The sequence below is a fragment of the Anolis sagrei genome, chromosome 3 (genome assembly GCF_037176765.1).
Source record: "Anolis sagrei isolate rAnoSag1 chromosome 3, rAnoSag1.mat, whole genome shotgun sequence".
NCBI classification, from domain to species: Eukaryota; Metazoa; Chordata; class Lepidosauria; order Squamata; family Dactyloidae; genus Anolis; species Anolis sagrei.
In genome coordinates, this window is record NC_090023.1 from 13,016,414 (window position 1) to 13,041,102 (window position 24,689).

Below are 24,689 nucleotides of genomic sequence, written 5' to 3' on the forward strand. Positions count from 1 at the left end.
ATGGTCCTGTATTGTATTTTATTTTTTGTTTTATTGCTGTGTTGGTTTATACCAGGGGTCCTCAAACTAAGGGCCGAGGGCCGAATGCAGCCCTCCGAGGTCATTTACCCGGCCCTCGCTCAGGGGCAACCTAAGTCTGAAATGACTTGAAAGCACACAATAACAACAACAACCCTATCTCAACAGCCAAAAGCAGGCCTACACTTTCCACTGAAATACTAATAAGTTTACATTTATTAAAATTGTTCTTCATTTTAATTATTGTATTGTTTTAAAGTGTTTTTTGCACTACAAATAAGACATGTGCAGTGTGCATAGGAATTCTTTCATGTTTTTTCATCTGGAGGCGCCCTGTTCTCGGTCCCACCAGCCTCACAAGTGCGTCTGGTGGGGATGAGGGACAGGGCCTTCTCGGTGGTGGCCCCTCGGCTCTGGAACTCTCTTCCACTGGAGATCAGAACTGCCCCTTCTATCCTGACGTTTAGAAGACAGGTGAAAACTTGGCTCTGGAAACTGGCATTTGATGAGTGAGTCAATATCCTGCGATATGGATGATGATGAATAACGATTTTATTGTGACGATTGACCATTGTAATTACATGACTGTATTTTGCTATTTTAATGTTTTAGTGTAATATGGAATATGATGTTTTTAATGATTGTTTGTGATATTGTTGTTGGAAACTGGCCTGAGTCCCTCGATGGAGGTGAGAAGACCGGTATACAAAATCTCTAAATAAATAAAAAAAAATTTCAAATTATAATCCGGCCCTCCAAAAGTTTGAGGACCCCTGGTTTATACTGATGTATTGTATTGTTGGGCTTGGCCTCATGTAAGCCGCCCCGAATCCCCTTGGGGAGATGGTGGCAATATATGAAGTTTTATTGCTATCATTATTATTAAGAACTTCCTGACTGAGAGAGATGTTCAGCAGTGGAACTCCCTGCCTCTGCATGTGATGGAAGCTGCTTTCTTGGAGGCTTTTTTTTTTAAAAAAAAAAAGGCTAGATGTCCATCTGTCAGGGGTGCTTTGTGCTTTTCTTGTATGGAAGGGGGTTATTTTATTTATTTATTTCGTATACTTCTACCCCGCCCTTCTCAACCCCCGAGGGGGGACTCAGAGCGGCTTACAAAATGGCATAATTTGGTGCCTGTTGTTGTTGTTCATTCACAATAACATATAAAAACAGCAATTAAATGGTTAACAATTAAAACAATTAAAACAACAATATATCTAGGTTCTTGTGGGTTTTTTCGGGCTATAGGGCCATGTTCTAGAGGCATTTCTCCTGACGTTTCACCTACATCTGTGGCAAGCATCCTCAGAGGTAGTGAGGTCTGTTGGAACTAGGAAAAAGGGTTTATACATATATCTGTGGAATGGCTGGGGTGGGGCAAAGAGCTCTTCCTTGCTAGTGCTAGGTGTGAATGTTTCAACTGACCACCTTCATTAGCAGGCTCAGGCCTTCAAATGCTAATGAAGGTGGTCAGTTGAAACATTCACACCTAGCTCCAGCAGAAAAGAGCTCTTTGCCCCACCCCAGCCATTCCACAGATATATAAACCTATTGTCCTATTTCCAACAGACCTCACTACCTCTGAGGATGCTTGCCATAGATGCAGGCAAAACGTCAGGAGAAATGCCTCTAGAACATGGCCCTATAGCCCGAAAAAACCCACAAGAACCTAGTGATTCCAGCCATGAAAGCCTTCGACAATACTTTGAACAATTTATCTCACAGTCGATAGCCAATCTCAAGCATAGCGTTCGCCAACTCAGAGTACATACTTCGTTCCACATTGTCTATTCCCATCCGTCGTCAGCGTCCTTTATTCATCTGCCAGATTGCCCAAACGCCTGGTCCCACATCCATGTTTTTAATTTCTTTCTGAAGGAAAGGAGGGATGTTGCTGATATAATTTCCCCGGGGAGTGAATTCCATAGGTGAGGAGCCACCACTGAGAAGGCCCTGCTCCTTGTCCCCGCCAATCTCACTTGTGAGAGAGGTGAGATCGAGAGCAGGGCCTCTCCAGAGGATCTCAAACTCCGAGGTGAGACGTGGAGGGAGATGCGTTCTGACAGATACGCTGGGCTGGAACCATATAGGGTTTTGTAGGTCAAAACCAGCACTTTGAATTGTGCTCGGAACTGGATTGGCAGCCAGTGGAGCTGACACAGCAGAGGGGTGGTATGCTGTCTGTATGATGCTCCGGTGAGCAATCTGGCTGCCTCCCTCTGGACTAATTGAAGTTTCCGAACAGTCTTCAAAGGCAACCCCACGTAGAGTGCATTGCAGTAATCTATCCGGGATGTAACTAAAATGGCCCATGGGGGTCTCTTCCAACTCTATTATTCTATGAATTACTTTCTCATTTATTATATTGGGAAATCATATACTCATACACACACACTCATATTTGATATCTCATCAAACTACAACTCCCAGGAGTCCTTAGCACTGAGCTATGGCAGTTCAAGCAGCGTCAATCTGCATTAACTCTGCAATGTAGATGCATCCCAAGTCTTTTCCAGTCCTCTTACCTTCTGATCAATGAAGCAGGTATGATATTCCCGGGGAGGCTGGAAAACCCGGTTGGCAGGATCCGGGCGGGAGGCGGCATGGAGCCGAGGGCGCCCCAAGACCCCTTCCACATAGCCAAGTGTGGCTACCAGGCTGAGCAGTGTCAGCGCCACCCTCCACTTCCGGCTCCTCATCTCCTAATCAGCCTCCCGCTTACTCTGCCCTGGCCTTTTATACCCCGGTTTCAGGAGGGCGGGGGAGGGAGGCCGGCACGAGGCCGCGCTGATTTCCATTCCTCATCCGGATTGGCTGGCGAGCCCGCTCCTGACTCCGCCCATAGCCGCGATAGGCTGATATATATAGTAGGCGTGGCTTGTGAGAAAAGCAGCACCTTTTTAAATCCCAAAGTCAAACGAGGCATCACCTTAATGCCCGCCCCTCATCCCCGTTCTCCTCTATTTCGAGCTTGTGATTGACCGACGCAGCAACCTATTGCTGAGCCTGTTTCCCATCTCGCCTTTCCTCCATTGGCTGAGGCACAAAATCCCACCCCACACACTTTGATTGAGGAATTAAGACTGCGCGGCCGTTAGGGGGACAAAAACAGCGGCGCGTTCTGATTGGTTCAGGAAGAATAGGGCGGGGCCTCACTGGGGAATTGAGTTGCGGCGGGAAAAGCTCATCTTGGGGATGGTCCCGCCTCTTCGGGTAATGCGCGGGCGCTGATTGGCTGCAGAGGGCAGATTGAAATGTCACTTCCTCATGAATGGGGAAGAGAAGACTCTGATGCCTGGAGTGAATAGGAAGCTGAAAGGAAGCAAGTTGGTAAGCCTTTCTTTCTCCCATATTATAAGATTATACATATATATACCTGTGTATAAATACACACATGATGTGTGCAAGTATGTATATATATATATATATATATATATATATATTTATGCATATATATGAGTGTTCACACATACAAATTATATAAATATATTCACAAATATGCTACATATATACACTCACATTTGAATGTATGTATCTTTATATATATAGGGTGATTTATTTATAATTATTATGTGTAATGTTTGAATGTATGTAATGTATATCTATGTTGTTTTTGTTCATTCGTTCAGTCGTCTCCTCATGGGCCAGCCCACGCCAGAGCTCCCTGTCGGCCGTCACCACCCCCAGCTCCTTCAAGGTCGGTCCAGTCACTTCAAGGATGCCATCCATCCATCTTGCCCTTGGTCGGCCCCTCTTCCTTTTGCCTTCCACTTTCCCCAGCATAATTGTCTTCTCTAGGCTTTGCTGTCTCCTCATGATGTGGCCAAAGTACTTCAACTTTGTCTCTAGTATCTTTCCCTCCAGTGAGCAGTCGGGCTTTATTTCCTGGAGGATGGACTGGTTGGATCTTCTCGCAGTCCAAGGCACTCTCAGCACTTTCCTCCAACACCACAGCTCAAAAGCATCGATCTTCCTTCGCTCATCCTTCCCTAAGGTCCAGCTCTCACATCCGTAGGTGACTACAGGGAATACCATGGCTTTGACTAGGTGGATCTTTGTTGCCAGTCTGATGTCTCTACTCTTTACTATTTTATCGAGACTGGACATGGCTCTCCTCCCAAGAAGTAAGCGTCTTCTGATTTCCTGGCCACAGTCTGCATCTGCAGTAATCTTTGCACCTAGAAATACAAAGTCTGTCACGGCCTCCACATTTTCTCCCTCTATTTTCCAGTTGTCAATCATTCTTGTTGCCATAATCTTGGTTTTTTTGATGTTTAGCTGCAACCCGGCTTTTGCGCTTTCTTCTTTCACCTTGATTAGAAGGCTCCTCAGCTCCTCCTCGCTTTCGGCCATCAGAGTGGTGTCATCTGCATATCTGAGGTTGTTAATGTTTCTTCCAGCAATTTTCACCCCAGCTTTGCATTCATCCAGCCCCGCACATCGCATGATGTGTTCTGCATACAAGTTAAAAAGGTTGGGTGAGAGGATGCAGCCTTGCCGTACGCCTTTCCCAATCTTGAACCAGTCTGTTGTTCCGTGGTCAGTTCTTACTGTTGCTACTTGGTCCTTGTACAGATTCCTCAGGAGAGAGGGAAGGGGGCTTGGGATGCCCATCCCACCAAGAACTTGCCACAATTTATTATGATCCACACAGTCAAAGGCTTTAGAATAGTCAATGAAGCAGAAGTAGATGTTTTTCTGAAACTCCCTGCCTTTCTCCATTATCCAGCGGATATTGGCAATCTGGTCTCTCGTTCCTCTGCCTTTTCTAAACCCAGCTTGAACATCTGGCAGCTCCCGCTCCATGTATTGCTGGAGTCTTCCTTGCAGGATCTTGAGCATTACCTTACTGGCATGAGAAATAAGGGCCACTGTACGGAAGTTTGAGCAGTCTTTTGCATTTCCCTTTTTTGGTATGGGGATATAAGTTGATTTTTTCCAGTCTGATGGCCATTCTTGTGTTTTCCATATATATATATATATATATATATGCATATATATACATACAAATTATATAAATATATACACAAATATGCTTCATATATATACACACATTTGAATGTATGTATCTTTATATATATAGGGTGATTTATCTATATTTAATATGTGTAATTTTGAATGTATATAATGTATATGTATATAATTCATATATGTGCACATATATACTATATATATCCATATGCACACTCATATATATGAGTATGTAAGTATATAGTGTATATGTGCATATACAATTTAGATATATAGCCACACTATATATACATTTGTATATCTACACGCAATATATATACATATATACACATATGCACACAATATATGTACATTTATATACACAGATGCACAATATACATACATTTATATACACATACATAAGCATACTATATATATACATTTACAGGCATACTATATATGCATTTAAACACATGCACACTAGATTTACATATATACACAATTCCCACAATATGCATATTTGTGTATATATGTATACACACACACACATATATGCACGCTATATATACATTTACATACACATATGTACACATTACATATATACATTTATACACACATGCACACTATATTTGCATATATACACACACAAATGCCCACTATATGCATATTTGTGTGTGTATGTGTGTGTGTGTGTGTGTGTATATATATATATATATATATATATATATATATACCCACATGCACATATGCACACTATATATACATTTACGTACACACATATGTACACATTATATATATATACATTTATACACACTTGCACTATATTTATATATATACACACACAAATGCCCACTTTCTGCATATTTGTTTATATGTACACACACACACACATATGCACACTATATATACATTTACATACACACATATGCACACATATATATACATTTATTCACACATGCACATTATATATACAGTTGCATGCACACATATACATTTATGTTTTTGTTCTTATTTTATTTTGATGCTTAATTCCTTTGTTGTAAGCTTTCTGTTGTTTCCTGATGAATTTTCAGGCCCTTAGCAATAGTTCATGTTCACAAAAGGTTACAACACCCTCTTGTGGCTGCATATTGCAAGGGAAGAGGGACTCCGTTTTATTTATTCCGGGCATCGATCAATATATCACCTTTCAACCCACCAAGTCCCCCAGTGATTAAACTTTATTTTAGAAAGTCTCTACTGATCCAGAGAATGACTTAGAAGCAACAAATCTAATTTTTGCACAAATATTATTGTGGTTATTTTCCAACAATGTGATTTTAGGCACATGTGGACTATAGAATTAATACAGTCTGACACAACTTTAATGACTGTGGCTCAATGCTGTGCAATTCTGGGCACCGCAGTTGAAGGGAGATGTTGACAAGCTGGAATGTGTCTAGAGGAGGATGACTCAAATGATCAAGGGTTTGGAGGAAAGCCCTATGAGGAGCGGCTTAAAGAGCTGGGCATGCTTAGCCTGTGGAAGAGAAGGCTGAGAGGAGACATGATGAGGGCCATGCATAAACCCATGAGGGGAAGTCATAGGGAGGATGGAGCAAGCTTGTTTCTGCTGTCCTGGAGATTAGGACACAATGGAACAAGGGCTTCAATGTAAGAAGGGCTTCCACCTGAACATTAGGAAGAACTCTCTGCTCCAAGTGTGGTGGAGGCGCCTTCTTTGGAGGCTTTTAAACAGACGCTGGATGGCCATCTGTTGGGGGTGCTTTGAATGCGATTTTCCTGCATCTTGGCAGAGTGGGTTAATTGGATGGCCCACGAGGTCTCTTCCAGCTCCAGGATTTAATGATTCTGATTCTATCTTCAGGCTATATGTATATGAAACATCAGTGAATTTGTGCTGGTACGGCTGTACCAGGAGCTCCAACCTCATTTTCTTTCTATTGAGTGTTTGCATGTGCTTTAGTTCCGCCCCTTTCCCCAGGGCTCTGGGAGGGAAAAGAAAGACTTCAGGCAGTCTTTCAGTTTGGAAACCCAGTTACAGGACGTGAGCTTTTCCCACCTGTAGAGAAGCTTCGTTTCTCACAACATCCGGAGGAAACAGCCCTAAAGCTTTTAAGGAAAATAGTTTGACAGCACAACCCTTGTTGGGGTTAAAGATACAGATCCACACCATTAGTGGAGAAAATCCAAAAGGACTCCAGCTGGAAAATCTACAAAGCCTTGACTGGTAGGTCTACTCGGGACCCAAGAAGCAGTTTGGAGCCGGGAGTAGGGCCCACACCAGCAAAGTTTAGAAAGCAGATTGCCCGGGAGGGGTCAAATAGGGTTTTCCTTGTTAAAGAAAAAAATAGTTCTCCAAGCAAGGTGCCTGTCCTTTGTGGACAAGTTAAGAAGCATTTGTTTAATTTGTTGAAGATCTAAGAAGTATTTGATTGTTTGTTGAAGACTTAAGCCAGTGTTTCTCAACCTGGGGGTCAGGACCCCTGAGGGGGGTCGCAAGGGGGTGTCAGAGGGGTCACCAAAGACCATAAGAAAACACAGTATTTTCTGATGGTCATGGGGATTCCATGTGGGAAGTTTGAGCCAATTCTATTGTTGGTAGAGTTCAGAATGTTCTTTGATTGTAATGAACTATAAATCCCAGCAATTACAACTCCCAAATGTCAAGATCTATTTTCCCCAGACTCCACCAGTGTTCACATTTGGGCATATTGAGTATTTGTGCCAAGTTTGGTTCAGATTCACCATTGCAGGAGTCCAACAGTGCTCTCTGGATATAGCTGAACTACAACTCCCAAACTCAAGGTCAATGCCCACCAAACCCTTCCAGTGTTTTCCATTGGTCATGAGACCAAGTTTGGTTCAAATCCATCGCTGGTGGAGTTCAGAATGCTCTTTATAAGTGAACTATAAATCCCAGCAACTACAACTCCCAAATTACAAAATCAATCCTCCCCCAACCCCACTAGCATTCACATTTGGGTGTATTGGGTGTTTGTGCCCAGTTTGGTCCAGTGAATGAAAATGCATCCTGCATATCAGATACTTACATTATGATTTATAACAGTAGTAAAATGACTGTTATGAAGTAGCAACGAAAACAATATTATGGTTGGGGGTCACCACAACATGAGGAACTGGATTGAGGGGTCACGGCATTAGGAAGGTTGAGAACCACTGACTTAAGCAATAATAAAGGACTTTGTTAAACCTTTCAAGCTTCTGAAGACTCTGTATAGGAAAATCCTTAGGGCCTCTCAGCCGAGCACCCTGGCTTCCCGCTGGGCACAAAGAGCACGTCCTGTTCAAAAGCCAACTGCTATAGGCCCAGCGCGTGACAGCACAGAATTTCATATTTAGGCTTAGGACCCGTCTCTGAGATCTCTCATTATGTGCAAATATCAGTATACCAAATACTTAAAAACTGAGAAACCAGGAAAACTTTTAGTCCTAAGTATTTCAGATAAAGGATACTTAACCTGTACTAGAGCAGCTTACAAAGTCACAGCAATGTCAGGAGGACACATCAATTTCAAATGCTATGGGTTTTTTTGCCCTTATCTTTCCCTGTCCACATATTCATTTCAGTTACTCTCTCTTGCCTTCTCCGTTAGCTATTCTAAAATTATTGCCACATAACTGATGAGCACCAGGGAGTTTTAGAGTTTCTTTTCAATGCGAAACAAATTGGGCTGCGGTATTATGATCTCCCCATATCAGACTTAAAGAGCTACACCTGCAAGGTATCTAGTAAGCTGAACAGCTTGCATATGACCGAGGGGCGACATACTATTTATTCGCGCAGCATTAAAATCAATTTGAGTTCTCCTCTGGTCCTGAGGTAGAGCAGAATTGGTCCCAGGGCAACACTTGTGCCGTGCAACCCAACAGCAAAGTGCTTAAGCTATTTATTATTATTGTTATTTCATTGAGTTTATTCCAGTATTTATATGTCTCCTTCGAGGACAAAACAGGTGCTAAGCATTAGACCAGGAGACGGCGTAAACTGCTGGCTCCTGGCTGTAAGTGAGATGGATGAAGCTGATTTTGCAGGATTGATGAAATCTGAAACATGTCCAACATTTAATTGTGGTTCCCTCTTCAATTTGATCAAGTCTCCTTTGAGCCTATAAGGCCGAAAGCTGGCTATGACTTCTTCCTCATCTGAAAAGTCTGTCCTTGGGTGAAGGACCTGAAAAGGCAGAAACCAAGTAGATGAAAACAACAAAGATCAAGATGAGGATGATGAGTACACTCACAATGATGTTTGGGCACATTATTAATATCCAAACTCCAGTATGCTGATGACAATGTCGTCTGTGCACATTCAGAAGAAGATCTACAAGCCACTCTAAACACCTTCGCAGAAGCATACACGAAGCTTGGCCTGTCACTGAACATTGAGAAAACCAAAGTGCTCTTCCAGCAGTCACCAGCCAACCCCTCCCCAATGCCAGAGATACAGCTTAACGGTGTAACATTAGAAAATGTTGACCATTTCCGCTACCTTGGCAGCCACCTCTCCACCAAAGTCAACATCAACACCGAAATACAACACCGCCTGAGCTCTGCGAGTGCAGCATTTTCCCGAATGAAGTAGAGAGTGTTTGAGGACCGGGACATCCGTAGGGATACCAAGGTGCTTGTCTATAAAGCTATTGTCCTCCCAACCCTGCTACATGCCTGCGAAACATGGACTGTCTACAGACGTCACATGCAACTTCTGTGGGAACAATTCCATCAGCGCTGCCTCCGGAAAACCCTGCAAATCTCTTGGGAAGACAAGCGGACAAACGTCAGCGTGCTGGAAGAAGTAAAGACCACCAGCATTGAAGCGATGGTCCTCCACCATCAACTCCGCTGGGCCGGCCACATTGTCCGGATGCCCGACCACCGTCTCCCAAAGCAGTTGCTCTACTCCGAACTCAAGAATGGAAAACGGAACGTTGATGGACAGGAAGAGATTTAAAGATGGCCTCAAAGCCAACCTTAAAATCTCTGGCATAGACACTGAGAACTGGGAAGCCCTGACCCTTGAGCGCTCCAGCTGGAGGTCAGCTGTGACCAGCAGTGCTGCAGAATTCAAGGAGGCACGAGTGGAGGGTGAAAGAGAGAAACGTGCCAGGAGGAAGGCGCGTCAAGCCAACCCCGACCGGGACCGCCTTCCATCTGGAAACCAATGCCTTCACTGTGGGAGAAGATGCGGGTCAAGAATAGGGCTCCACAGCCACCTACGAATCCACAAGGAAACCCATCATGGAAGACCATCTTACTCGTCCAACGAGGGATCGCCTAAGTCAGTAAAGTAAGTAATATCCTGCCATTTCTGCAGTTAAGGAAGCTAATATCCCAAAATACAGGATCAGAATCCAAAGTGATCCTCACAGATTTGAGACCTGGACCAAAACTATGAAATTTCAACAGGGAGAAATGTACAATACTGCACTTTGGCAGTAATAATGAAATGTACAGATATCAGATGGATGAAACGTGACTTGAAAACAGTCATTGTGAAAGGGATCTAGAAGTCTTAGTAGACCACAAGCGGAACATTAGCCAACAGTGTGATATGGCAGCTGAAAAAAACCAATGCAATCCTAGGCTGCATCATAGAATCATTGAATCATTGAGTTGGAAGAGATCTCATGGATATCCAGTCCAACCCCCTCCAAGAAGCAGTAAAATCTCCTTCAAAGCACTGTTGCACTCCCGGCCAGGAAACCCTCTGACTTCAAACACTACACAACTGAGCAAAATGCAAGCAGTTTATTGAAGTTAATTAAAAGCAGTAGCAGTAAAAAGCAATTCACAGTGTAAGGTAAATCCAAATAGATAGAAAAGGTAAGTAGGAACAGATAATCCAGGAAAATAGTCCAAAAGAGTCCATGAAAACAAATACTGGAACTTCCAAGGCAAAAAAAAAAAAAACCAAAGTACTTGAGGATAAGTCAAACAAAGCACTTCAAAATGAAATAACAAGGCGCTTGATTTAGGAATCTATCTAAGGCAAGGCATCCAGGAACCTGAGACGAGATCTTGACCTAATTCCAACATTGCTTAGTCTAGCTACAGATTCTGTACTTGACACTTTTATCCCTCTATTATCTACTGTATATCCTAAGCAGCCAAGAAAGGATTTATTCTCAGCGTTGAATCTCCTTTTCGCCTGAACTGCAATCTGGCAGAGCGCCTGAGAGCCTGGTTTGTTTTTCTTTGCTGACTGAAAACACTTCTCCTGTTCACTGGCTCATTAATTTCTGCAGCTGGACCAGGCGCCAAGCCTTTCTCAGGCTCAAGGCCGTGGGAATCCTATGGTAGCAATTCAGGCCCAGGTAAAAAATCATCATCCCCAAACCCTTCAGGAACATTCCTATCAGAAGAGTCACTTTGAACATGAACCACATTGTCATTCTCTGCATCTAGAGCAACTTCATCATTAGACACATGAACCTCATTGTCACTCCCATCATCCAGAGTACCTTGATTATTAGACACAGTCACCCACAACAGATGGCGATCCAGCCTCTGTTTAAAAGCCTCCAAAGAAGGAGCCTCCACCACACTACAGGGCAGAAGGTTCCACTGCTGAACAGCTCTCAGTCAGGAAGTTCTTCCTAATGTTCAGATGGAATCTCCTTTCCTGTAGTTTGATACCATTGTTCCACGTCCTAGTCTCCAAGGCAGCAGAAAACAAGCTTGCTCCCTCCTCCCTATGACTTCCCCTCACATATTTATACATGGCCCTCATCATGTCTCCTCTCAATAGGAGAATATGGGCCAGATCGAGGGAAGTCATAGTTCCACTCTCTTCTGCTTTGGTCAGAATTCACCTGGAATAATACTGTTCGGTAGTGGAATATGCTGCCTGGGAATGTGGTAGAGTTTCCTTGCTAAGCAGAGATCTAAACTGATTTGAGTAATTAAAGATCAGTCATTCGGCGAAGTAATTGAAATCATGAAAGAAACCAATTAGATCTGATTGATATCATTCCTTGCAGAAGAAAGAATGTATGGAACAAGATGAGCAAAAATAACGTAAAGGAGCTTCTTTTAATGAGCGTCTTAGCTTTCCTTCTGGAGCTGTTTGGCACAGGAAATCTCAGATATCTAAGAGGGGAGAGTGGATGTTATTTTCGTACTTGCCAGGGGAATCAATATAACACAATTGCTGAATTATTTGACCCTGAAGGGCAATGGAAATCCTCAGACAATAGATATTAAGGCAGAATGTTGGGTCTGGGTGTTTGATTGTTACGTGAATTTTCCTTCTAATCCCGACTGCCTTTCTCTACCAATCTGGCAATCTGATCTGGCAAAAAGCCTACCAAGACCTTGACAAATCCTTTTTTCAGGCACCCAAATGCACGTTTTTGCAATGTTTTCCCAACTTCTGATATTTGCTTTTCAAAATCATAAAATAAAGGCTTTATGCATCTGAACGTGTTGTTGTTGTTTATTCGTTCAGTCATTTCCCACTCTTCGTGACCTCATGAACCAGCCCATGCCTGAGCTCCCTGTCGGCCGTCACCACCCCCAGCTCCTTCAAGGTCAGTCCAGTCACTTCAAGGATGCCATCCATCCATCTTGCCCTTGGTCGGCCCCTCTTCCTTTTGCCTTCCACTTTCCCCAGCATAATTGTCTTCTCTAGGCTTTCCTGTCTCCTCATGATGTGGCCAAAGTACTTCAACTTTGTCTCTAGTATCCTTCCCTCCAGTGAGCAGCCGGGCTTTCTTTCCTGGAGGATGGACTGGTTGGATCTTCTCGCAGTCCAAGGCACTCTCAGCACTTTCCTCCAACACCACAGCTCAAAAGCATTGATCTTCCTTCGCTCAGCCTTCCCTAAGGTCCAGCTCTCACATCCGTAGGTGACTACAGGGAATACCATGGCTTTGACTATGCGGCTCTTTGTTGCCAGTCTGATGTCTCTGTTGTTGTTCATTCGTTCAGTCGTCCCCGACTCTTCATGACCTCATGGACCAGCCCACGCCAGAGCTCCCTGTCGGCCGCCACCACCCCCAGCTCCCTTAAGGTCAGTCCAGTCACTTCAAGGATGCCATCCATCCATCTTGCCCTTGGTCGGCCCCTCTTCCTTTTGCCTTCCACTTTCCCCAGCATAATTGTCTTCTCTAGGCTTTCCTGTCTCCTCATGATGTGGCCAAAGTACTTCAACTTTGTCTCTAGTATCTTTCCCTCCAGTGAGCAGTCAGGCTTTATTTCCTGGAGGATGGACTGGTTGGATCTTCTCGCAGTCCAAGGCACTCTCAGCACTTTCCTCCAACACCACAGCTCAAAAGCATCGATCTTCCTTCACTCAGCCTTCCCTAAGGTCCAGCTCTCACATCCGTAGGTGACTACAGGGAATACCATGGCTTTGACTAGGCAATGGATCTTTGTTGCCAGTCTGATGTCTCTACTCTTTACTATTTTATCGAGATTGGACATTGCTCTCCTCCCAAGAAGTAAGCGTCTTCTGATTTCCTGGCTGCAGTCTGCATCTGCAGTAATCGTTGCGCCTAGAAATACAAAGTCTGTCACGGCCTCCATGTTTTCTCCCTTTATTTGCCAGTTATCAATCAGTTTGGTTGCCATAATATTGGGTTTTTGATGTCTAACTGCAGCCCAGCTTTTGCACTTTCTTCTTTCACCTTAATTAGAAGGCTCCTCAGCTCCTCCTCGCTTTCAGCCATCAAAGTAGTATCATCTGCAAAACAGAAATAGATGTTTTGTCCCTACCTTCCTCCATTATCCAGTGGATATTGGCAATTTAGTCTCTTGTTCCTCTGCCTTTTCTAAACCTAACTTGTACATCTGGCAACTCTCTCTCCATGTATTGCTGGAGTCTACCTTGCGGGATCTTGAGTGGACTTCATCCTTGCTGTTAATTCTTGTGGCCCTCAAAATAACACACCGCTTGTGTTTTAACAGCCAGATTGGAAGGTGGCAAGTGCTAAACAATAACTCCTTAAAAGATACAACAAACTGGAATTAATTCCGTTATATATTGCTGCTGTAGTGGTGACCGAGTGAGATCATCTCATCTAATGCAGATATAATAGCAAACCGCCTGCCACTCAGTCATGCTGGCTGGAAAGCGGCAAGCGAAGAACAATGAATCATGCAAAAATGCAGGACATTTTTTAATTTGTTTGTTTGAGCAATGAGTTCATTTACTAGCAGACTGGCTGATCTTCTGTCCCCACATATTGGGAAATGATGGATTAGAACTTATTCTCAAAATATGTGTTGGCTCACATCAGTTGACCCTTCATGAGGAAGAGAAAAGAGGCATTTCAAAGTATGTACATAGTGAAGCCCAAGCAAATGCAGGTACCTGGTAAAAAGCCTGATGGCCTAATTGGTTTAGTTGCACCTGTTGTGGGCCTGACTTTGTAGGTTTTGATCATTTGTAGATTTTATTTACTACTAGCTGTACCCGCCGCACATTGCTGTGGCCAACCGTCCCTCCCTCTTTCTCCTCCTTTCTCTCCTTCCTTCCTTCCTTCCTTCTTTCCTTCCCTCCCTCCCTCCCTCCCTCCCTCCCTATTTAGCTCTTTCTTTCCTTCCTTCACTTTTTTCTTTCCTTCTCTCTTTCCTTCCTTCCTTCTCTACCTCTTTCCTTCCATCCCCCCTTTTCTTTCCATTTCCTTTCTCTCCTTCCTTCCTTCCTTCTCTACCTCTTTCCTTCCTTCCCCCTTTTTCTTTCCCTTTCCTTTCTCTCCTTCCTTCATTCCTTCCTTCTCTACCTCTTTCCTTCCTTTCCCCTTGTTCTTTCCCTTTCCTTTCTCTCCTTCCTTCCTTCCTTCTCTACCTCTTTCCTTCCTTTCCCCTTGTTCTTTCCCTTTCCTTTCTCCCTTCCTTCCTTCCTTCTCTACCTCTTTCCTTCCTTCCCCCTTTTTCTTTCCCTTTCCTTTTTCTCCTTCCTTCCTTCCTTCCTTCCTTCCTTCCTTCCTTCTCTACCTCTTTCCTTCCTTTCCCCTTGTTCTTTCCCTTTCCTTTCTCTCCTTCCTTCCTTCCTTCCTTCCTTCCTTCCTTCCTTCCTTCCTTCTCTACCTCTTTCCTTCCTTTCCCCTTGTTCTTTCCCTTTTCTTTCTCTCCTTCCTTCCTTCCTTCCTTCCCTACCTCTTTCCTTCCTTTCCCCTTGTTCTTTCCCTTTCCTTTCTCTCCTTCCTTCCTTCTCTACCTCTTTCCTTGTTGGTCTGTTAGGGGTGTCGTGTCCAAATTTCATGTCAATTCATCCAGTGGTTTTTGAGTTATGTTAATCCCACAAATGAACATTACATTTTTATTTATATAGATGTTCTCTTAAGGACTTACTGACCTCAGAACCTCTAAAGATGTCTGCCATAGATGTAGGCGAAATGTCAGGAGAGAATGCTTCTGGAAATGGCTATACATTCCAGAAAACTCACAGCAACCCAGTGATTCTGGCCATTAAAGCCTTTGACAATACATCTTCCAGTTTGATTTGATTCCAGAATCTGAACACAGAATCGTGCTGAAGGACCTAGAGAAGTGTTGTTAGAAGTTCAAATAAAAAGTGGGCTTTTTAACATTCATAGTTTTTCTTCTTTTGCAGGGGACCTGTGTCACTAACCCCCACAATCACGGAAGGCCTACTACAGTATCTCTTGTGGACTTCAGACTTTGTGATTTTCCTAGAGTCATGTCTGGACTAGCTCATTCATCATGGATTGAGTGTAGAGAGTTTCTGAATTAACCAATGTTTTCCGTTCAGAGTTGTCAGTGCTGAACCGTCTTGCTAGGAGCATATGAATGGCAGGCGTCTCCTGGTTGCCTCCGTAATTTCTATCCAGAACTCCCACTTTGTTTATCCCTCATGTCAAAACTGCTTCTCCAAGCTTTTCCTGAATTTGAAGAGGTGAGTTCGATTCAGAGCCTTGCTATTTTCCAAAAAGAAAACGTTCGCTTTAACCAAATGTGATTGGAAGCATGTAGTATCCCCTTTAAGATGGAATAGCAGAAACTGCAGCCAAAAAAGTCTTAAGGAATCATTGGCTTATCATTCATTGACAACATAGGCAATGGTAAAGGATGTACCAAAATGTCTGGAGGTGACGTGAATTCTTTGTGCTGCAAGTTTGTTAACCCGACAGATTATTTCATAAAAGACTTGCTGCTAGCCTGTTACGTCTTTGTAAAGGGTGTAAGCCAGTGTTTCTCAACCTGGGGGTCAGGACCCCTGGGGGGGTCACAAAAGGGTGTCAGAGGGGTCGCCAAAGACCATCAGAAAACACAGTATTTTCTGTTCGTCATGAGGGTTCTGTGTGGGAAGTTTGGCCCAATTCTATCATCGGTGGCATTCAGAGTGCTATTTGTGAACTATAAATCCTAGCAACTCCCAAATGTCAAGGGCTATTTTCCCCAAACTCCACCAGTGTTTACATTTGGATTTATTGAGTATCCGTGCCAAGTTTGGTCCAGATCCAATGCTCTCTGGATGTAGGTAAACTACAACTCCAAAACTGAAGGTTAATGCCCACCAAACCCTTCCAAGAGGTCATGGGAGTTCTGTATGCCAAGTTTGGTTCAATAACATCATTGACGGAGTTCAGAATGCTCATTGATTGTAGGTTATTTATTATTTATCATGTCAGCATCAACCAGACAATTATATTACATTTTTAACAATTTTTTAAACAAAAAGACAAAACAGAGTTTGCAAGCTTGGTAGCTGATTAAATGTCCTTTGACCAGTATCTGGCCACTTGGAGTGCTTCTGGTGTTGCCGCAAGAAGGTCCTCAGTTGCACATGTAGCAGGGCTCAGGTTGCATTGCAGCAGGTGGTCAGTGGTTTGCTCTTCTCCACACTCGCATGTCGTGGATTCCACTTTGTAGCCCCATTTCTTAAGGTTGGCTCTGCATCTCGTGGTGCCAGAGTGCAGTCTGTTCAGCGCCTTCCAAGTCGCCCAGTCCTCTGTGTGCCCAGGGGGGAGTCTCTCATTTGATATCAGCCATTGATTGAGGTTCTGGGTTTGAGCCTGCCACTTTTGGACTCTCGCTTGCTGAGGTGTTCCAGCGAGTGTCTCTGTAGATCTTAGAAAACTATTTCTTGATTTAAGCCATTGACGTGCTGGCTGATACCCAAACATGGGATGAGCTGGAGATGTCTCTGCCTTGGTCCTTTCACTATTGGTTGCTACTTCCCAGCGGATGTCAGGTGGTACGATACCGGCTAAGCAGTGTAATTTCTCCAGTAGTGTAGGGCGCAGACACTCCATGATAATGCAGCATGTCTCATTAAGAGCCACATCCACTGTTTTAGCGTGGTGAGATGTGTTCCACACTGGGCATGCATACTCAGCAGCAGAGTAATAAATAAATAAATTGATTGATTGATTGTAGGTGAACTATAAATCCCAGCAACTACAACTCCCAAATGACAAAGTAAATCTCCCCAGCCCCACCAGTATTCAGATTTGGGTGAATTGGGTATTTGTGCCAAATTTGGTCCAGTGAATGAAAATACATCCTGTATATCAGATATTTACATTACGATTCATAACAGTAGCAAAATTTCAGTTATGAAGTAGCAACAAAAATAATGTTATGATTGAGAGTCACCACATAATGAAGAACTGTATTAAGGGGTCGCAGCATTAGACAGGTTGAGAACCACTGATGTAAGCACTCAGTGTCTTCCTTTTTTAAACACCCAGGTACAGTTGCCTAAAATGTGGCTGTTCAGGTGACAGCAAGGAGGCAAACTACAGATACCGACTCTCTTTGGAAGTTGCCGACACTCAGAGTGTGTTCGAAGTGACAGTATTCGGAAGCTGCTTAGACGTTTACTTCGGAGTCACAGCCAAGGACCTGCAGAGGTGAGGCATGTTTCCTTTTGCCGGGGTTTGATTGTTTGTTGCTTTGCTGAAATAAATGAGCCCTGGTATATGTGATTTAATTACGAGGATTGAATGAAAAGTAATGCTTCCACCTTCGTAATTCCTCAACAGATGGCATTACTGGTATGCGGCAGGTACTGGCTTGTTCAGTAGACTCTCCTCTACAGTTCCATTTTGGCGGGAAGCCTTGGCATTGAACGGTTGTGTTGTTAAAATACGACATATGGAACCCTGCGCGGACAGTCAGTCAATGTGACTTAAGCAAAGTGCTTAAAGACCTTGGCCTGCACTTAAACACAATCAGCGCTGACAAACTTACCATCTGTCAGCTGCAAAAGGCCACCCTACTCAGATCTGCACACATTATTCACCGATACATCACATAGTCCTAGACACTTGGGAAGTGTCCGACGTGTGATCCAATATAACATCAGCATAGTGATCTTGTTTGCTGTGTACTAATCTTGTTATGTTTCAGATAATAATAATAATAATAATAATAATAATAATAATAATAATAGAATAATAAAGGAGACAGGGTGGCTCAGGAAAAGGGAGCAGGTTTCTTCTTTGCTTCCTCAGAAGGTAGGACCAGATCTAATGGCTTTAAGTTACAGGAAGGTAGATTTTGATTGATCATTATAAGACAGTAAGAGCCATTTGGCAATGGAACCAATTGCCCAGTGAAGTGGTTGTAATCTTCTTCTCCGGGCATCTTCAGAAAGAAGACAGCTAAAATGAAACCAAAAGAAAGGCAGAAAACCTGACAAGCAACATTTTGCTTGTACCACTTTACCACTTATTCCAGTGTGTCACCCAACAAAAATGGTCTGCGCTTCATTGAAAGGCAGGAAAGTATTCTGTCAGCTAACGCTCACCATGGCTTTTGTTCAAGGTACATTGAAAAACTGCGCCAAGAAATCGGAGAGCCAGACAGAGATGCAACTCCAGACGTGCTCTTCCATGCTGTTGAAAGCTGCTTCCTTGGGAAGAAATTTGTTTTCGGAATTAAGGTAACTTCTTTTCCCTTCCCATCTTCAAAGGTCTTTTCTCTGAGTAGATTGCTGCAATGTGCCTTAGTTTGGATTGAACTAAACTAAAAAAAAAAATGTTATCAGAGCCTTTGGGCTCCTGCTGATGTCCCCAAATATGTTCAACTCCAAAAAAGTACACTTGTTTAATGTATTCTAATTATGCTAAATTGTTTCTTAAGGTGTAATGCAGGCATGGGCAAACTTTGGCCCTCCAGGTGTTTTGGAGTTCAATTCCCACCATTCCTAACAGCCTACCGGCTGTTAGGAATGGTGGGAGTTGAACTCCAAAACACCTGGAGGCCAAATTGATAAAAGGAAGCAAAGCACACACACCAATGTTATCAGTAGGAGGCTTTTCTTTTTTGGTAAAGTAATATGGTTGCACTATTTACAAGAACAAGGTTTCTATAAGACAAATAAAGTTCTTTATACTTCCTTCGTTGCTTCCATGCTCGGCTTCTTTCTTATGCAGATAAACAGCTTTACTCTCACAGAGCCTCCTCTCACACCAAAATTACACAGGAGCTTCATATAAGAGCTTTACACACAGCTTTACACACCTCACACCAAGCCTTCTCACACTCTGCCTTCTCATAGACAGAGGTCTACCTCACACTATGGGGGCCTACCTCACGTAGAGGCTTCTCTCACAGATTAAGGCCTACCTCACACAGAGGCTTCTCTCACAGACTAAGGCCTACCTCACATTGTGAGGCCTATCTCTCACAGAGGCTTCTCTTACAGACTAAGGCCTATCTCACACTGAGGCCTGTCTCACATAGAGGCTTCTCCCACAGACTAAGGCCTTCTCATAGACAAAGGCCTACCTCACATTGCGGGGCCTACCTCACATAAAGGCGTCTCTCACAGACTAAGGCCTATCTCACACAGAGGCTTCTCTCACAGATTAAGGCCTTTTCATAGATTAAGGCATACCTCACACTGTGGGGCCTACCTCACATAGAGGTTTCTCTCACATACTTAAGGCCTGCCTCACACTGTGAGGCCTATCTCGTACAGAGGCTTTTCTCACAGACCAAGGCCTGCCTCACACTGTGAAGCCTATCTCACACAGAAGCTTCTCTCACAGACTAAGGTCTTCTCATAGACAAAGGCCTACCTCACACTGTGAGGCCTATCTCACACAGAGGCTTCTCTCACAGACCAAGGCCTGCCTCACACTGTGAAGCCTATCTCACACAGAAGCTTCTCTCACAGACTAAGGCCTTCTCATAGATGAAGGCATACCTCACACTGTGGGGCCTACCTCACATTGAGGCTTCTTTCACAGACTAAGCCCTACTTTTCACTGTGAGGCTTATCTCACACAGACTTCTCTCACAGACAAAGGCCCGCCTCACACTGTGATGCCTATCTCACACAGAGGCTTCTCTCACAGACAAAGGCCTTCTCGCAGACTGAGACCTTTCCCTTACTGAGGTTTACCTCAGACTGGCGACTATTAATCTACAGGCACATCTGCTTATATAGAACTGCACCTTTTGCTGAGTCATTGCATCCATTTAACCCTTTCAGTGCTTGACTCAATTACCTAGTTAATTTTTAATATTTCTGACAAAACTGCTGCTGCTGTTGCTATTTTACTTTTTAAATGCTTCCCCCCCCCCCCCTTTTTGAAATTACCCAACATACAACCTGTTGATGTAATGGGATGGAGCGAGGCCAGATTTCAGTGGCACACATTGACTTATTTCCTTAGTCATCTCTACTTCCTTCTCTCATTTTGCCCATCTGTGCGACTTCCAGAGACGATGACAAAGAAGAGAATTGAGAGCTGTGCTTCAGAGCCACTCTTATCTGTCTGAAGTTATTTAAAAAGTGAGATGTTGTGGCCCAGAGCTGAAATGCCTTCTAAGTAATAGAACACCCTTTTCTCTTGTAGGATTTTGGGAAAACTGAGAGTGTCATCTCCTGGCAAAATGACTCCCGAGCCGACCGATACCGCAACGCTCTCACTGCCTGTCAGATGTTCATGCCAAACTCTACACTCATCGGCAATACAGTTCTCCATTACCTCCACCAACACCAGTCTTCCCATTTCAAGCAGGGACTTGAAGGTGCCGGGCTGCCTGATCCCTTTGTGGCCTTTGATCAACCAAGTAGTTTGCTCAGCAGCTTCCATGGCTCTAATGACTTGGATGTGGCTCCATCATGTTCTGCAGATGGTCTTTCAGATCTCTGGCCCCAGTCGTTTCGGCTGACTTCCTCCCCTGCTTCTTCAGGCACAACAACAGATCCTATAAATCTCAATCCAAGCCAGACTGTCCATACTAGGCAAAAATTGGAAGATAATCCAGTTTCTTTGCCTAGCCAATCAGTCCACAACTCCCAGGACCATCATTTAACTGTGACTAAGGGAAATGTGCAGGAAGATAAGAGGCATAATTTGTGTTGTAGTCAAAGAAATAGCATTGACACAAAGAGTCAATCAGAAAGCAATTCCTTCTTAGGAAGAGAAGGTGGCAGATCATTACAAAGTCCCTTAGAATTCAAGGGAAAGATCTCATCCGATGAAAATTGCACTCAACACAACTATTGGCTCAAAAAATCCTGCAACTTTTTGCCTCATCAGAGACAGGATGCTGCTCTTGGCTTCCCTGCATCATCTTCCTTTCATCTTCCAAATAGAGAAGATACAGACTCTCAAGAGGATCCTGAGGTTTGGGGTGAAATGCCATCCTCCGAAAGCTTAAATGAATTCATTGCCAAACTGGAACATGACAACACCGTGGTGTCACCAACACATTTCACAAGTGATAGAGCTGATGAATTCCATGGGTGTTTTGACCAGTTGTCTCCCCAGCTAAACACGTATCATGCCAATTTGAAGACTGAGCTGCCAGGTGAGAAATCGCAGGTCCTGGCAGAGATGGTAGAACATCGCAAAAGTGGCCTTCACCAGGTTGACCTGTCACCATCTCACAACAGCCAGGGATCTCTCCAGCAAGCCCATCGTAAAAGTGACCTTCACCGGGTTAACCTGCCACCATCTCACAACAGCCAGGAATCTCTCCAGCAAGCCCATCGTAAAAGCGGCCTTCATCGGGTTAACCTGTCGCCACCTCACATCAGCCAGGGATCTCTCCAGCAAGCCCATCGTAAAAGTGGCCTTCACCGGGTTAACCTGTCGCCATCTCACAACAGCCAGGAATCTCTCCAGCGAGCCCATCGCAAAAGTGGCCTTCACCAAGTTAACCTGTCGCCATCTCACAACAGCCAGGAATCTCTCCAGCAAGCCCATCGTAAAAGCGGCCTTCACCAGTTGCCATCTCACATCAGCCAGGAGTCTCGTCAGCAAGCCTTTCATGGTTCTTTATCCTGCAAAGGAAGGGAAGAATCAGGGCACCTGCCCCACCAGACTCTGGTCCTCTTACCTTCATATTGCTCAACAGAAGTGAAATCTCATACAGAAGAAAGTTGCCTGAAATTCGAACTTGAGCAAGATATCTGTAGTTCAGAGAATCGCTATTCCAGGTCTTCAAAGTCTTCCAGCAAATGCCTAAAAAATTCTAGTCTACAGATCAGAGACATAGCTTATCTGAATGGGAACCAAGATGGCAATCTATTCAAGTGGAAGGATAAACAAAGTCCTTGGAATGAAAACCAGACTCCCAATATCACAAATATTCAAGAAGACAGCTTGACTTTGGTAACCTGTGAAAAAACTATCGGCAATGATATAACAAAGGAAAAGCTGCTTTTTCAAGACGACAGGTATAGTTTTAAAGCAGATGTTGGCAACATGCTGCAGAACTGCTCTAATGTCCTTGAGGTTAGTTACAATGCTTCGGCTGATCTCTTTGATAGTGCTCAAGCGCCAGAAGATACTGTCCGAAAATTAAATTCAACACACATCTTCCTGGAACAGGAAAACCCAGTGATTAAACAGTGTATCACATCTGAATTTACATCTGAACACAGTTTTAGAGGTTCTCTGCATGAGCGAAATGACAGCTGGAATACATCTTTATGCAGTATGCCTGATCCTAAACCAAACAGTCCAATACCTGGCTTACTATATGGGCCAGAACGTAGCCTTGTGGGGTCATTGGATTTTATTCCTAACTCCCAGTCCACTCCCCTTGCCAGGCCCTGTCTGCAAGGAAGGGTCCTTCAGGGAAAAGAATCCATACTTAGTGAATTGCCGTTGAATAAATTGTCTTGGGTTGGAGCCAAATGTAAAAGACCACGACCCACCTTGGGAAACCTTTCATTGAAACGTCTGGTGAGCAAGTTCGTGCAATACACAAAATCAAGTGATGCAACTGAGGGTCAGCAGTTATTTACCCAAAGTAGCCCAATCCGGGATCTGCTTGAAAATGACGGTGAAGAATGGGTTCCTCCCTCAGAGATAAAACAGATTCAGCCTTTTGGGATCCAGAATGGGAAAGCGTTGAGGAAGAACCTGGTGAGGAACAATGCTGACTTTCAACTCATGGAAAATTCTCCTTTTTTTGAAAGGTGTAGGGTCCCAATGAGTTCCATCAGGTTGTTAAGGAGAGAATTGTCTTCCAAAAGGCGGGCAGAGATTAGGTTCAGGAGGCAGACCATGGGCAAAGATGAGGCTGATGGCAGGGAGGTCATAAATGGATCTCCTGGCTTCCCTGTCTTTTCAGGTGTCAGGTCAGACTTGTCTTCCACACCTCACTCCTCAGCTAAAGTTTCAAGTTGGTCCCCTGAATTGTTCTCAGATACTGTTTCCCCAAAACTATCCTCTTGAGTGTCATTTTGCCTTTTTCCAAAACGACCTTTTGGTTACAGTTGTGTCTTGCAACCACTGTTCCCAATGGGCTGTTGCAAGTTTTTTGGCCTGCATAGCCATGTTCCAGAAGCATTCTCTCCTGATGTTTCGCCTGCATCTATGACAGGCATCTTCGGAGGTTGTAAGGCCCCACAACCTCCGAAGATTCCTGCCATAGATGCAGGCGAAACATCAGGAGGGAATGCTTCTGGAACATGGCCATACAGCCCGAAAAAACTTACAACAACCCAGTGATTCCAGCCATGAAAGCCTTTGAGAATACACTGTTCCCAATCATTGGGGAAAAGCTGGTTTTAAAAAGTACAAACATGAATTGGTCATTTATCCTCTCTGATGCTTTTAAATAATGCATTGTTTCTTCTTGATTGCGCATCACATGTCTGTTTGTTAGCATATGAATAAAAAGTTGACTCCAGCTTGTGAATTAATAACCCTGGTGTGCAAGACGGCTTTGGTCAGGCATTGCCTGGAATAACCTTTTGTCCAGTTCTGGGCACCGTAACTCTAGAAGGAGATGGACAAGCTGAACCAGAGGTGGGCAACTAAAATGATCAACAGTTTGGAAACAAAGCCCATGAGGAACAGCTTAGCTTGGATTAAAAAAGGCAGAGAGTGGACATGGTTGCCATGTTAAAATATTTAAAAGGATGTCACATTAACTCTATTAAGTATACCTCTCAATACAAGTGTTAACATAATTAGAGAGGATCTCTACCTCACCAGAATGTCCATTTATTGGACTATAGTTCCTAGAACACCTCACTGATCTTGTGTTACACTTCCGATTGTTTATTCTCTATACAAAAAGGGCAAAGGATAGAAAGGCTGAATGAGAAGCAGTACTGTTTGTAGCTGCTCTGTTCCATCAGGGAGATTTGTTAGGCTTTAGTGTCAGCTGTGGGAAGTGAAAGCAACATCTGGAGCACAAGGGTAGGAAACCCATGCTTATGGAACAATGAATTGCTGATTGAGCTATCTGAAGCAAGTCATTAAAATGGCCTTGACTCAAGGCACGGCATGCTTCTATTTTGTCTGGTGATG

The 24,689-nt window shown here is 43.8% G+C and overlaps 2 protein-coding genes across 2 annotated transcripts in view; one reads left to right on the plus strand and one right to left on the minus strand.

The window, feature by feature from the left end:
* The window catches only part of PRCP (prolylcarboxypeptidase), a 49,935-nt gene extending 47,177 nt beyond the window's left edge, over window positions 1-2,758 (minus strand). Inside the window, exon 1 of the mRNA XM_060771201.2 lies at window positions 2,544-2,758. Coding sequence (XP_060627184.2) covers window positions 2,544-2,717 — 174 coding nt within the window. The 5' untranslated portion in view covers window positions 2,718-2,758. The remainder of the gene's footprint in view (window positions 1-2,543) is intronic.
* A 342-nt stretch (window positions 2,759-3,100) lies between these two features.
* On the plus strand, window positions 3,101-24,079 carry DDIAS (DNA damage induced apoptosis suppressor). The gene is made up of 5 exons (XM_067466490.1): window positions 3,101-3,348; window positions 15,548-15,850; window positions 17,649-17,810; window positions 18,727-18,844; window positions 20,769-24,079. Exons 2-5 carry the CDS (start codon window positions 15,741-15,743, stop codon window positions 23,604-23,606), a joined length of 3,228 nt encoding a protein of 1,075 aa, XP_067322591.1. The 5' UTR covers window positions 3,101-3,348; window positions 15,548-15,740; the 3' UTR covers window positions 23,607-24,079.
* The last annotated feature ends 610 nt before the right edge of the window (window positions 24,080-24,689 follow it).

What these genes read in the sequence shown, in the direction of transcription:
- DDIAS (XM_067466490.1), top strand. Translation starts at nt 15,741, where the DNA reads ATGAATGGCAGGCGTCTCCTGGTTGCCTCCGTAATTTCTATCCAGAAC. An exon ending in CTTTTCCTGAATTTGAAGAG is followed by an intron (nt 15,851 to 17,648) that starts GTGAGTTCGATT and finishes TTAAACACCCAG; the next exon opens with GTACAGTTGCCTAAAATGTG. An exon ending in ACAGCCAAGGACCTGCAGAG is followed by an intron (nt 17,811 to 18,726) that starts GTGAGGCATGTT and finishes CTTTTGTTCAAG; the next exon opens with GTACATTGAAAAACTGCGCC.